This window comes from Lissotriton vulgaris, chromosome 7, assembly GCF_964263255.1.
Source record: "Lissotriton vulgaris chromosome 7, aLisVul1.2, whole genome shotgun sequence".
NCBI classification, from domain to species: domain Eukaryota; kingdom Metazoa; phylum Chordata; class Amphibia; order Caudata; family Salamandridae; genus Lissotriton; species Lissotriton vulgaris.
In genome coordinates, this window is record NC_141695.1 from 1,263,685,097 (window position 1) to 1,263,701,007 (window position 15,911).

The following is a 15,911-nucleotide window of genomic DNA, read 5'->3' on the forward strand; positions in this document are numbered from 1 at the left end:
TACACTACCTCACTCTAGCTCACTACTTCACAACATCGCTCTGCTTCTATCTCAATACAGCACAACAACTCTCACCCTCACTACCTCATTCTTTCACTACCTCACTCTCTCTATCTCTCACTACCTCACTCTATATCTACTTCACTCTCCCACAAAACAAAAATAACTACATCACTACTCAAGTTAAATCCATAACACTATTTCACTCTCTCTCTCACTAACTCTCTCCATAACATCACTCCATTTCGATATCACTCTCACTACCTAACTATAACACAAGTCACTCACTCAAAAAATAACTACAACACTCTCTCGCTGACTCACTCTCTATCTCACTAGCTCACAAGTTCACTCTCTCTCTCCAACTCACTACGTCACTCTGTATCTCACTAACTCACTCTCTCTCTTTCTATCTCACTAAGTCACTTTCACTCTCTCTTAAACTACCTCAATCCTTCTCTATCTCACTACGTCACAACATCACTCATTGTTTCTATCTCACTACCACCAAAAATCACTCTCCATCACTAACTCACTCTTTCACTACCTCACTCTCTCTGTCTCACTCTAACTACCTCACTCTCTCTCTCACTACCTCACTCTCTCTATTTCTATCTCACTAAGTCACTTTCACTCTCTTTCACTACCTCACTCTCTCTCTATCTCACTACCTCACAAACACACTCACTGTTTCTATCTCACTACCTCAGAACATCCCTCTACCTCACTCTTTCACTACCTCACTTTCTCTGTCTCTCACTACCTCACTCTCTATCTACCTATCTCTCACTACATAACTCTCTACCTCACTACTCCACTCTATCTCACTACCTCACAACCTCTCTCTCTCAAAACATCACTACCTCACTCTCTCACACTCTCTGGCTCACAACCTCACAACTTCACTCTCTTTCTCTAACTCACTACCTCAATCACTCTCTATCTCACTACCTCACTCTTTCTATCTCACTAACTCACTTTCACTCTCTCTTTCACTACCTCTTTCTCTATCTCACTACATCACAACATCACTCTATGCTTATATCTCACTACCTCACAACATCCCTCTCCCTCACTACCTCACTCTCTATCTCACTACCTCACTCTCTCTCACTACCTCACTCTCTCTCTATTTCAATACCTCACTCGCTCTCTCTATCTCACTACCTCACTCTCTCTCTGCTAATGCAATAGGTATCACATATGCAAAAAACAAAGCTAATGCCAATACAAATGGCAATGCCATTTATTTAGGGATACAAAAAAGATAAAAAAATAATGAGCAATTATAATAGATCTAACTATAATATTGCCGAGACCATTGCATTGTAAATGCTTGTTTATAATATCATCAGTCTTTAGATAGGTACTAGTGTTCGTCGAAGCCTTGTTTTGAATAAGACGTTCTGCCTTTTCCGGTTACTAAATTACAGATTTTAGGCACCTTGGACGTACCATTGAGGCTTGTGTGTGTTTTAGCCCCACAGGTTCCGTTGCATCATATCTGGATTGTATGGACCGCGCTCCCGTATCATCTAGTCGTCATAGTAGATCATAAGTGAGTGCGGTGTTTCATCTTTCATGCTACTATTTTGCATTTCATACCAAACACATTTGGTTATTGTTGGTGTATTTTTTTCTTTAGCACATTGAAACGTCAGGCTTCTCAGCGTTGGAATATCTCACTGTGACATTTTTTATACACCTTCGTGCCATTTCGTCACATTTATATAAGTGAGTTACCATCCATTGGATTTAAAAGTCATGAGAACTTATAAAACATATGTTTTTCACCCATCTTATTCATCATCAAACAAGCATGATAATTTATTTTTTATCATTATATTGCTATACTGAATAAATTACTGTGGTGAACTTTGAACTATGCAGTTGGAGATTTTTCATCGGAGTGAAAGCAATTTATGTTTATGTCGTTTCAGGTATAGCCCCTGGCGAAGGGCCGTGTGGCCCGAAATGCATTGGGCAGGGCAAACTTGTGAGATAAATTATAAGTTTGATGCGATGTAAACATCAAAATTTCTGTCATGATGAACTTATTGTATTTGTACACAACAGATGAACACTTTGCACAATAATGCTATGATGCTAGTAAAAATATGCATTGAATGAAATTTACAGAGGTTATGAGTCTTTATGTACCACGTACATTTGATTATCAGTTAAATTCATATTTGAGTATTATGTAAATATTCAATTTGGATTCGCAACAGTGCGCAGAGGGCAAGCGGTTTCGCTTGATCATATCATGTAACAATAGCATGACTGCCATAACCAATCCAAGGACTTAAATATGAAAACTATACAATCCCTCACATAATACAAACACCACAATCTCACCAAACATCAACGTGTCAATCGGATCCAGTTAATTATAGCACATCACTTTCTTGTCTGTGTATGTTCCGCCAGGTCTGCAGACTGACACCTTCCGAGACCTGTGCGCAGTTTTCTTAACTCTACCTGTGGGGGTGCTGATTGTAGTCGGAGACTTCAATGTAGTAATGGATGGTGGTATGGATAGGCACCCTGCTCGAATTCTGCCGCCGTCTCAGAGGTGGTTATCAGATTTTGTAGAAACGACTGGACTCATGGATGGGTGGAGAGTGAGGAACCCAGGTGGAATGCACCACACACACGCCGCAGATGTGCATCACTCATTGTCGAGGATAGACTATGTTTTAGTGCTAAAGTCGCACGCAGCATGGGTCCGAGAGGTGAGACATGTGGGTAGGGGGGTCTCCGACCACTCCCCAATCTGGTTACGGGTAGAGGTGGGGCAGAAGGATGTAGGTAGGATCACCCCCATAAATGCCTGGCATTTACGAGACCCCAACACTAAGAAGGAGGTGACACAGGCCACGATACGGTATTTTCAAGAAAATGTGGAAACAGTTGAGTCGTCGATATCCCTTTGGGAGGCGTACAACACAGTTATCAGAGGGGAAGTTCTATCCCTGGTCTCGGGGAAAAAGAGGAAAGGTCGACGGAGGTGGACAAATTAGAGGCAGAATTGGCGGATATGGAGGGGGGGATTGCGACGATTGCCACTCCCGAAGGGACACATCGTTTGAATCTCCTTAGAGATGAATACAGGAGCATAGCTAGAGAGAGGCCCAAAGTGCAGCATGCAGACACCCAGAGCAGGGTCTATGAGAATGGCGACAAGGCAGGGAAACTGATCGCGTGGTTGGAGAAAGGGGAGTGGGGATCAAGGTTGGTACCGGAGTTGCAAGTAAGGGGCTCAGGTAGGGTGACGGACCTACAAATGATTGTCGATGAGTTCTTGACCTATTTCAAATCGGTCTATACGTCTGTAAACACGTATTCAGAGGCAGATAACAAGGCTATGGTTCACGATATTCAAATGCCCGCCCTGTCGGAAGAGGATAGGAGTTACCTGGACTTCCCCCTTACGAACGATGAAGTGGTGCTGGCTATAAGAGGGGTTCATTCCGGGAAGGCCTCGGACCCGAAAGGAATCCCCATTGAATTGTATAAGATCAACGCCGACAGGTTAGAACCTTTCCTCCGGGGCATGTTTGTTGAAAGTAAGGAAAAGGGCCAGCTCCCCTACGATCAACGAATCGTAAACATCATTGTCATACATAAAGAGGGCAAGCCTAAGTTGTCCTGCTCCTCTTACAGGCCAATCTCGCTCGTAAACGCTGAGCCTAAGGTACTGGCAAAGCTGCTGGCGACCAGGCTGGTCAAAGTCATTACCACTCTGGTCCATCCAGATCAGTCTGGCTTCATGCCACGCCGGAATACAGCACTTAATTTACGGAGGCTGCACAGGATTCTGAGAGGCGCATCCCATATACAGGAACCGGCGGTTCTGTTGTCATTGGATGCAACTATGGCCTTTGATAGGGTATAGTGGCCCTATTTGTTTGCAGTTTTGAATAAGATGGGTATTGGCCCAGAATTCATAGAGTGGGTCCGTCTCTTGTATACGGATCCCCTAGCTAGAGTTGTGGTGAACAACCACAAATCCGCCGACTTCTCTTTGGATAGAGGCACACGTCAGGGATGTCCTTTATCCCCATTGTTATTTGCACTAGCGCTCTAGCCACTGGCGGCGTGGGTCCGTTGGGACCGATCGATCAGGGGTCTACGTTGGACGCTAGAGTGGGAGCAGAAGATCTCGCTCTACGCAGACGACATCCTGCTTTATCTCACCACCCCAAGAGAGTCGCTAATTAGTTTCCTAGATGTCCTGGCTATATTCGGGAGATATTCGGGTTTTGCCATTAATTGGGTGAAATCGGTGCTCTTCGTCCTTAGCGGGGATCCCCCGGTCCTTCCAGGTTCCTGCCCGGTTGAGCCGGTGGGTTTTCGGTACCTGGGTATATACGTCTCCATGGACCCGAAATTGAGGTCTGACAATAACCTGGGGCCTCCTCTGGCCAGATTCCGCCGAGATATGCTGCGGTGGAAGTCGCTGCCGCTCTCCCTACTGGGTCGAGCGGTGCTGTTTAAAATGATGGCTCTCCCCCGCTTTTTATATGCGCTCCAAAACACAATGGACCCGGTACCCGCCACATACTTTAAGGAGATAGAGTCCCTCCACAGACAGCTTCTCTGGGAGGGCAGGCCCCGCATAGCTGTCTCCAAGCTTACTCTTTCCTGGTACGACGGAGGGATCGGACTACCGGATCTCCGGAAATATTGCTGGGCCTCCCAGCTGACGGCGGTAAACCAAGCTGTCTACGGGTCTCCTTCGGATCCCGGATATGCGATGGATCGCGGTCAGATGCCTGGGGGAGACTTTACTAGGGCACTTTATGCTAAGAGCGGCCGATTTCCCCTTGTTGGGCCGGCGGCGCATGCGATTCATGTGTGGCATACAGCTACCCGATTCCTTAAATGGGAGGGGAGAATTACACTAGTGACCCCTTTGTGGAGTTCAGAGAAATTGGGCAGTTTGTGGAAATCGAAGGGCTTTGACAAATGGGATCTCATTGGGATCTCACAGGTTAAGGACATCCGGGGGAAAGATGGGATCCTCACATTTGAAGCCATGCAGGGAAAATACCAGTTGCGAGAGAGTGAGTGTTACCGTTACCTCCAGGTTAGACACGCCCTGTCTACAAATATCCCCGGGGTACCGTACTCTCGGAGGCCTTTCCATTGGAGGACCGGGTCTTGGATGGCCACGTCCCCGAAAAAACTATCTTGCTAATATACAGGAAACTGATCAACCACATGGGGGACCCATTGACGACTCTCAGGGAGCAGTGGGGCGCCGATGGCCTAGTACTGGATGATGAGGACTGGAAAGAGGCGGTTGCCTCCCCGAAGGTTGTGGCCATCCAAATGAGACTCAGATTGGTGCAATTGAAGATTCTTCACCGTTCCTACACCACAGGACCCAGGCTAGTGAGAATGGGGCTGGTGGCAACTGGGGAGTGTCGGAGGGGTTGTGGAGAGATTGGGACTTTCATGCACATTTTGTGGCACTGCGTAGAAGTACAGGAATACTGGGGCAAAATTCACGATAAGATACACAAAGTGATGGGGGTGGAGCTAGCGCTGGAGACCCGATGATGCCTTCTGAATATCTGGGAGCCTACAGACCCGACCTCATATAGGAAATAATGGGTGACCCTAGCGTGCATGATCGCTAAATGTAACATCGCTCAGCTGTGGGGTGCCAGTCAGGCGCCTTAGATTAGAAAATTGATGGAAGATTTAGACTGGTGCATGTTCAGGGAGAGATCAGTTTATGTTGCTAGGGGGTGTCCCCGGAAGTGGGGGAAGGTGTGGGGCTCCTGGAACAGCTACAGGGAGATATATGTACCCCTCCTGGTATCAGAATAGAGTCAGCGGAGCTGGAGTCCCCGTGAACCCGTAAAGCTATACTGCAGTATTATTCTGTGCATGGTTTTGTAAATTTGATCACTGTGAAACAAAGCTTGTCGCCAGATGCTTTTATTTTGTTTATGTTTAAATAAAAAGATTTTTTTTAAAAATTATAGCACATCAGCCACCATTCCTTTTGAAAGACTCAGTTTGATTAACACTAGCAGTCACACACATTATGTTATATTCACTGCAGGCAGAGGTTCTTCTGAATGAGCTGAAAGCAGTATGGAACAATGGAAACCCCGAAGGCAGTCTGAGTTAAAACATCTTGATACTTGCTAAGTATGCAACAAGCAGATATCCAATCAAACAGACAGATTGGTGGACTAAGGATTACACAGGATAATTGTCAGACTGTCATGCTAAAGGGTGCTCTCTCTGACTCCCCATGCCGATACAGCATAAAAAAGATAGGCATTATACCTGAAGGCAACTGACATTATCAAAAATATGCTTCTTCTATTCAATCATCTCATTTATTTTGAGTCTTATCACAATTATGCAGCATTAATTAATTTCCTTGTACAACTACACCATATGTTTGTCTGGACAGTAACCAAATATAATAACCAGATATCGAATATAGTATACATATACACACACATATACACACATACATATATATGCTTAGTCATATCCAGTAAAGATGAGTAAACAAACAATCATCTACATTAAGGAGCCAATAATGTTGCAGACTTGATATACTTTATGAGTTCACATGTTATAACCAAAACTGCCAAATGCTCGCAATCATCCGCAACTGTGCTTTGTAACATTTCATCATTTGTTTTGCTTTATTCTGTCACTCAAAGAAGTAGTTTTTAACAGATCATTAAAGTCTTCTTATGCACATTCTATGGCCACTTGTATGAGAGAATTGTCTTTAACATAAGGTTATTGAAGGCTATTAACTGTTTTATTAGCATTCCCCTGGAACAAAGCAAATAAAGGAGCTTCTTAACAACAAATAAATTCATAGAGTTAAAATGGATATGTTATTTTTTTATCCTGGGACGGTGTTGATTCCTTCTCAAATCTTAATTGATGCTTACTATCAGCATGGGGCAGAGTAAATCATCGCCGTCCGATCAAAGTTCTATCCTTTCTGTATCAGTTCTTAGGAGCTGTTAGGAAGTACCTTATTACCCTCCGATCAATGTTTTGGCTAAGTTTTTCTGCAATAATTTTTTTACAAGTGGCTTTGACTTACTTTCTTCCATCTGAATATCCCTATAAAATCGTATTTTAAGTATTGAACACATTTTGAATTCTGATATCCTTCTAGAGAAGCTGTCATGTGGTTACATTAGTCCTGGATAAGAAACGCCATTTTACATGCTCATGTTTTAAAGTTGCCTTTTCTCCCTAAACACAATGGCATCTGACACACATTCATTTGCGGGCACATGCAGGATAATATTCTTCGAACTCTGTTTTGCTTACACTACCGCTTTGTAGGCACTATCAAAACACTGAGAACATTCTGTACAAGAGCTAAGTTCATCTTGCAAGATGTTATTAGTTTTGGCTGTTCGGCAACAGAGCTATCACAATAGAATAAACAATAGCAGCCTGACTGGGGCTTCGGCATGGTAGTATGGATGATGTAATTAAACATACAACATGAGCCCTTTGTTTAACCAGAGGAGCATTTTGCAGGCACTGAGAGGTCGACCCATGCCGCAATTCCAGCCCAGCGGATTTCTGTTTACCTCATGCAAGGGATGCTGCCCAGCTCTCCAAGGCGGCCAGCCTGATGACACTTACCAACAGGTAACTGGGAGTTAGATCACCCTACAGGGGTTTGGCAGATTCACTCACCCTAGACATGATATGTAGGGATGCACTAGGCAGGAGTACAATATATTACAGTACTTGTATGCAAGCATACATTCTCTGTAAAAAGTAAAATGGGTGAACTGTTCAACTTTTTCACCATTCTCATAATGCTAATTACATTATTCTGTATCCATCTAACGATTATTGCAGCACAAGTATTTTGCTCAAGAATCACAATGCTTCGATAAATATTAACATGGTTTTTCTTGTGAATCTTTTTGAGTGTGCATAAGTAACTAAGCAAAAGGGTTCTAGATCTGTTGCCACAATTTGCTTGGGGAGTCAGGGTTGTCATGTACTGAGGTTGCACATCCATTTGTCACTCTGTAAGGATATGGGTACAGATGGTGCACTGTGAGCTAGCAGGACTTAGGCCAACATATCCAGATGGCCTTGCACAGTTCTGTGGTTATGTTGTCCAACAAATGCACAGTTTTACTTGGGAAAGTGCAACCCGTGCAACATGGCGCCTCTTGGGTTCTTATTTAATGACTCACCCGAGTAGTTTTCTTTTGTGTACCGAAAGACCCAGAATGAACTCTTAATCGGAGACGTCTTTGGTATTAGGGAAAATCCCCCTTGGCTGAGTAGGTAATCCTATGTATTGGCTGTAGTATGCTCAAGCTTGAACCGTTCAAAGGATCACCCCAAGGAGGTACCCTATCTGAATTCCACACATTAAAATGACCGAAGAAGGAGCAATAAGCATACCAGCTAACTGCAGACGTGCAGTTACACAAATGGTCAACGAGGAAGTTACCTTTGTGGTTGAGGCCCACAAAGCATATAGGACAGAGTTATTCAATTCATGGGTTACATTCCCAGCAGCGGATGCAAGATCGAGACTTTATCACACATATACTCCAGATGAGGTTCTTGACAACTACACAGCTTATGAAGCACTTGAAATACCATTAAATTACCAAGAACATCAAAATTATTTTGAAGGCGCATCACCACATACACACAACAATGTCAGACTAGATCCCCTTGAAGGAAGCCTGCTCTTTATATACTAAACCAAAATAAGGTATAGTTTACACAGAGTCCAGTGGAACCCCAAAGGTAGGCAGAGGTAAAGGTAGATAGCACCTTCTCTCTATTTGTGGTAGTGTGGGCGATCAGTATGGCTTTATCAGAGGGTATTGATAAGGATTTGTTGTACACACTCAGGCAGTAAATGATGTCACACACTCAAAGACTGAACTCTGAACACTTTCTTTGTATCAAAATATTGATAAGTTATTTTATTCCTAGAACCAAGCCAAGCCTGGTGCAGGTAAGTGAAATAATACTTTGCAAAATCGTATGCAATGTTTTACAGTTGAATGCAGGTTCAAATGCAGTTGGATGAATTACAGGTAAGTCAATATTTCAAAATTACATTTGAGTTTCATTACAGATTGCTTGGTACGTTATTACTTTTCAGATTACTTTTGCTAATCAGTCTGAAATTCCCCCTATTATGCCACCGTTCAGTGGGAGGGATGCCTCTCCCTGGTTGGATGGGTCCCCCATCTGCAAGATGGCGGGGACTGAGAGTTGAGCTTCACCTAGCCTCTTCCACCTGAGGGGTGGAAGAGGCTAGGTTTTCCCGCCAATTTTCCAGCCCAAAGTGAGGGTCAGAACCGGTGGGGGCGGTTGCTGGAAGCAGCAAAGGGCTGGAGTAGATCACAAAGGCAGCAAGCCTTTGAAGCTTACCCTTTGAGGACCCTGCCAGTCCTGTGGGAGGAGACTTGTCACCTCGTCCAAGGATGTACATTGTTTCAGACCCCGGAGAGCAGCAGGCTCTCGACCGAGGGGTCCAGAAACATGTCTGGTGGTGTCAGCTGGCAACTAGCCACTCAGCCAGGACACTAGAGTTAGGTTGTTTTTCAGGGGGCATCTCTAAGATGCCCTCTGAGTGCATTTTTCATTAAATCCAACACTGGCATCAGTGTGGGTTTAATGTGCTGAGAAGTTAGATATCAAACTTCTCAGTTTTCAGTAAAGCCATTATGGTGCTGTGGAGTTCGAAATGACAAACTCCCAGCACCATATACTCTTAATGTTATTACAGCACTTACAATGTCTAAGAATTTGCTTAGACACTGTAGGGGTACAGGGCTCATGCACTTGTACCATCACCACTGGTATAGTGGACCCAGCTAGATGGGTGGCTTACCTATGCCAGGGCAGTGGTTTGTAGGCATGGCACACAGGGATATGTGCCATGTTGACTCTTCACTTTGTTTTGCACCAAAACACACAGCCTGCAATGGCAGTTTCTGTGTGTAAAGGTACAGGGCCTCTAAGGGTGGCCACAGTGCCCTTGGTACCTATGGTATCAATTCCAAGGGAATGTAAATCCGTATTTGTAAAGCGTGAACTACTCACCCTTAGGGGTCTCAAGGCGCTGGGGGCCGTCGTGGAAATTAAGTGAGCTATTGCCCAGAGTCACACGGTGCTGAGCTGAACTGCCGCCGGAGCCGGGGATCGAATCGTGAACCCTGTGCTCCGAAGTCAGCTGCCCTGGCCGCTGCACCACACCTCTCCACTCCAATGACATGTGGCCAAAGAGTGCCAATTGGGTTTTGTCTTAATGCAGTTTTTAGGGAAAGAATGTAGGCCCTGGGTACCTGGTTGCAGGAACCCAGAGAATACTCTGTCAAAGTACATCAACACTGTTGCAAAATGTGAGGGAAACCATGCAAAAATAGGGCACTTTCTTACACCCCATAGCAATGAGGGAGCAACATGGCCAGTCTTAGTCGGTTACACACCATATCCAGAAATAAATAATCTGACAGCTCCAAAGCTACATACATTATAAACAGATCTGGTTGAAGTATATAGATGTTTACCACAGTTTGTCATAAAAACAATTAGAATAAAACCTACAAAGGCTGCTCAAATTGCACAACCACAAAAAGCTGCAGCTGGAATTAATCCACAAAATATCAATGCCTTCATGGGTAAGATTTCCCTCAGACAGGAGGAAATCCTCACCATATTTATAACAATGGGGATGGCTCCCCCAGTTGAAGACTGCACCCCTTGGGTTACAGTCTTAGCTGCAGTATATACCAGAACTACTGATACACCCACTTATCTGTTTTGCCAGAGGTGCTTAAACAGATCCAAATTGAGTACGGGCAGAACCGGATATGGATTGTGGGACGACACTGATTAGCAACTTTGCCACAGTATCTGCCATAATGTTATGTAATATTAAAGGGGAAGCAGCAGCATTGGTGGTAAGCCAACGACTCACAAACCTGACTCACAGAACACAAGCATGAGTTACCAAAAATTGAGGAAACCTATGCAACGATAGGTAGAGATAATTTGGGAGCCCGAACTAGTAAACCACAAATTAAGGTTAATTCTGTAAAGGATAACTCAAAGCAGGGATCAGATTTTTCATTTAAGAAGAAGTGGGATAATAAGAAACACAAAGAAAAGACTAAATCACAGGGCATATCTCCTCAACAGGAGGCCACTGAAAAACGCTACAATCAGCATAACTGATAATATTAAAACGCCAGACACGTATCAGGATACTGATACACGTTCATCTCGTTCCTTTCAAGAGTTATCCGAAAAACAATCAGAGAGAGGTGGACAATCAGAGTGCAGCTCAGACGAGCACTTGAAACTGAAGAAGGAGTCACAACCCTCTTCTGACTTCATAATAAAAAAGGAAGATAATCTTAAACAGTTCAAGACTCACTCAATGCAAAAAGAAGAAGCTGACTGGCATTAAAGTAAATTATGCCACAGATATTGAGGACGCTGCTTCTGTGTGGGGAGTAGGCTCTGATCATGCTACACCGTGGCAGAAGTCACAATACTTCGCCAGAGCCTGATGGACTGTCTGGCGGTAGGAGAGTTCAGTGACTATATCCAGGTGGAAATGTCAGCTATGAAAGCGAGTGTCCCACATTGATTGTACGAGATGCAACTCCAAATGGAGAGGGATATACCACGCACCATTAGTGTTCTCTTTTGGGAGAACTTATCTTTCGGCTATGGCATTATCTTGGCTGAAAGGGATTGGCCACCGGAATTTGTCATGGACTGCCACGAGGGAGAAACAGTAATTTTCCCTGCTTTTTCCGACCTTGTCCCAGATTCAGTTAAATATTCATAGTCCAGGGAGTGGGCTTTAGCACTAGCTCCTGCATTATATGACAACCATGTGGGATGGGATGACGGTTTCCCTTATCAAGTTATACCAGTGAGGTCAACCCCACAACCTCAACAACAATACCCCATTAAAAACAAGTTACAGAGATCATCACAGAACTTGAATACCATGGTGTAATCGAACGTTGCACCTCCCCTATGAATAATCCTTTGTTTCCAGTAAGGAAACCAGACTATTCATATCATCTAGTATTAGATTGAAGACACTTGAACACAGCTACACGTATATTCACTGTACAAAATGCTCACAGCGCGAACCTAATGAAGAACATAGTGCGGAAAAAATACAAAATCACTTTAGACATTTCAAATGGGTTTTTCTGCCAAAACAAAGCACCTGAAAGCAGGTACTTGATCACATTCAGTGCGCTGGGTTCTTAAACATTTCTGGTGATTGCCACAGGGGTATAAGAAAAGCCCTGGGCTGTTTTCAGCCAAGGGTTACAGAACTTTTGTAAGATTATGATGACCAGGCATTGTCCTATGTTGATGACATAAATCTAAGGGATGTTGACCTTTCAATTCACTTGCAACAAGGCGTCTGTGTGCATTTAAATTTAACTTGCATCTCAGACCACTACTATACATCCGGGCATACTCACTTTGGAGTTTCTGTGGTTTCCAGCAGCTCAGAATACTGTGAGGCACAGTGCTGCAAAATAAGGTAGGAAAGACTGAGTATACAAAATAACACAACATAAAGGAAAGTACACATAGAAAGCAGATAGAAACCAGACATGCTAAAAAGAGTCAAGAGGAGAGAACAAATGAAAAACATTTGAGAGAGCTGAGAACAACCCACTTCAGACAGAGAGAAAACAACATGGTGGGCTTAGACAGCAAAAGAGTGGCTAGGCGAGTTTGAATAGGGGAAAAGACCAGGGAAAGCAAAAGGTATTTCACCAACAAAGCAAACGGAGCCCACAATAAACTAGACGCTCCACACAGCAGACAAGTGCAGAGAATGAGAAGACAACAGAGAGAAAAGTCCAAAGACGATGTAAAACAAACAAAAAAACAGTGTTGAATATGTACAGTCACGAGTGCTCATATAATAACGCCCTAGGGAGAGACACACATGTGCAGAGTCTGAAAGCAGACATATATAGCTTACCTTCTGAGAGAACCAGTCAGGTGGACGTCCTGGCTCTGCAAATGGCTTTATGGCCCGGCTCACTGAGACCCTGCAAAAAATAGGAAAAATAAGCTCAACACATGACAGCTTCAGTTTAATGTGAATTTTTGTCTAATACTTGTATGAGAGTGCTCAAACACAACAGGCAAGAAAAATCTGTATCTGCCATTACTTCGGATTATTACAAACTAATAGGGTAACCCAGAAAATATATTATGAACAACAATTGGTCCGGACGTGCCTCTGAGCACAAACCACAGAGGGAATTGCTCATGAAGTTATTCACTAAGTAAAAAAAAGTTCATGAATGTTAATTTCAAACGCAAGAGTAAATACTCTTCAGTAGTACACCAGGAGAAAGAAAATGAACAACTGAAATTGTATGGAAACGAATGCTCTTTATATTACTTTCCCTCATGAAAATACCATATTCAATGAGACACATTAAAAGGTTGCGCCAAGAAAGAAGTGCAGAGAAAGGTGATCATGTGTGAGGTGACTTGAAGAAGGGAAAATCAGATAGGAGAAAATATATTTTTTATATCATAGTATTATAATTTTACACACAGAATACCGGTTACCATGATTAGGAGAGAGATAACCCAGTGTTCAAAGGCCTGACTACAAAGCAATTGTATTGTTTCATTCAAAAATCCGCTTATCAGAATGGTGCTATTATTTTCTCAACGCATCGTCCAATCTCGGGGTGGGCCGGTGGTGTGTAATTCAGGCCATAAAGTGGGGAGGTAAATTGCGTTGAGGGAAATTGTAATCCTTTACGTGCGGGCCTTCAGATATCTCATTAGGCATCTATCCTTCAACTGACAAATATCAAGCATTCATGCTTGCTTTTCTCCCTCGAAGGCTCAGGGGCATGATTTCTTCTTTATGCAAATGTCATCAAAGGACCTGCCAAGCTTCATAGCCCACGGATAGCTACAACATTTTTATAAATCTAAAAACCCAGACATTTCTGTGATACTGTTTTCAATCAAGGATAAATAATTAACTGCATCAGCCCGGCAAACTGTGTGATCCTGAAAACGCTATTATTTAAACATGCAATGTCTCTTGTGATACATTTTGATGTCTGGATCCAGAAATCCCATATTACAAGCAAATGTGACCTTTATACATACCGATCCCGCACCAGAAGATTCAGTGCATTTCAACTGAAGGATCCTAGTCATGACACCATGCCAGAGCAATTCAAAGTGGGTTGGCTGCAGAATACTTTATTTTTATAAGACTCTTTATTAGTTTACAGGTTACATGTAAGAAAAAGAACAGTAGAAATAACCTTGCTGCAGTGATCCCAAACCCCACAATTCCCAGTAGGAGAGGTAACATAGAGTGTTGCAGGAGAGCTAGACCTCCAATTGCAGGGATACAGAAGGAGCTAACCAATCTCCCCATGCCTTTCGGTATTTTTCTGGGCAACCCCTAGATTTATACACAAATCTTTCAGCCGCGGAGGCGGCATAGTGCAGCTGCAGCACACTTAAGGTATCAAAAGATAGGCACTGATTGGGTTACGCAACTGGAATGCCCCAAAGCTAAATACTCTTTATCTGCTGCACCCATCATAGATTCCGCAAAAAGGGTGTTTCCTTTTTTTTTAAGGGTTTTTGTTTTAAATTGTTTTTGTTTTGTTGGGAAAAGAGGAAGGTGTATTATGATCCTCCTCATTATTTATTTATTTTCTGGGCATTCTTTATGTGGTGGTATATTTTCTAAACTTTTCAGGAATCACAAGCTCAGCACTAAAATAATTTTCTTTTTATCGCCCGATCGCTCGTTTTTAGTTCCCCAAGACTCCAAACTATGCACAGCATTACAAGCTCGTGTCCCCCAAGGCTCAGTGAGGGCCCACAGTTGTTTCTACTCTATCTGAGGTCTCCCTTGGCGATATTTCTTCTTTTGGATTTTCCAATCAACTCTTCACAGAAGACACACAAATATTTTCCTCATGTCTCACCCCTCCTCCAGTCACATCCTTCAGACTAGCTCAGAGATATGCCATCGATCGCGCTTTGATCCTTCACTCTAAACTGATCACAGATGAAAGGGCTACACTTTACTTCCTCTAGTGTGTCAGCCTATTTACCATGTCAAGTTAACATCCCTTCCAACACCCTGACATTTGCCTCCTCTGCCAGAAATCCTGATGTTCTTTCCAGTCCTACCTCACCAATGAAATCATTTCCACTGCCACAGCAGAACAGTACATTTTAAATATACTAAAAAAATGCCTTCTCAAACATTCTATTAGGGTAAAGCTTTGACAAATGCCCTGTGATGCAGTGCATTTATTATAATAATAATGATAATAATACAATCTTTATTCGGCATATAGAAATACCATAAAAGATACAATATATAAAAAAAAGGGAAAAGATTACAGGTACAGGCATTATAAAAGGACCAACGCTATGAACTCTGCATAATGCAACTTCAACAGATAAATAAGGTGTTTACACATCACAAATTTCATGTCCCTCAATCATCTAATTCATCTTCAGATTTGTTTGAGGCCTATAGCATGCCATGATAAAAATTACAAAGAATTTTTCAAAACAGTATAAAAGAGTGGCAAGCAGGAAGTCTATGGGCTTTCACCGCCCCTTGTGGTCCTTAACCTAAACGAAGACCTTAAAAAGTTAGTAATAAAAAAAGTGTAAAAATATCTGGGGCCAATTTTAAAAATAACAGAGCCACATGCGCTTGTCTGAATCTGGCTTTCTTAAGGAGATCCTTCAAGAAAACACTTCTGGGATATGAATAAGATTTATACAAACACTCAAGGTAACCAGGTTTAAGCTAGGGCGCATAACTGACAATTTGGGCTAAAGTAAGCATTCAA

The 15,911-nt window shown here is 43.0% G+C and overlaps 1 protein-coding gene across 7 annotated transcripts in view; it reads right to left on the reverse strand.

Annotated features, from left to right (window-relative positions):
- BRD8 (bromodomain containing 8) overlaps window positions 1–15,911 on the reverse strand; it is a 483,292-nt gene that overhangs the window by 444,960 nt on the left and 22,421 nt on the right. For all 7 annotated transcript variants that reach the window (XM_086931819.1, XM_086931816.1, XM_086931815.1 and 4 more), the window contains exons 3-4: window positions 13,028–13,097; window positions 12,516–12,565 (exon numbers count right to left, since the gene is read on the reverse strand). In XM_086931819.1, the coding sequence (XP_086787945.1) occupies window positions 12,516–12,565; window positions 13,028–13,097 (120 nt within the window). The remainder of the gene's footprint in view (window positions 1–12,515; window positions 12,566–13,027; window positions 13,098–15,911) is intronic.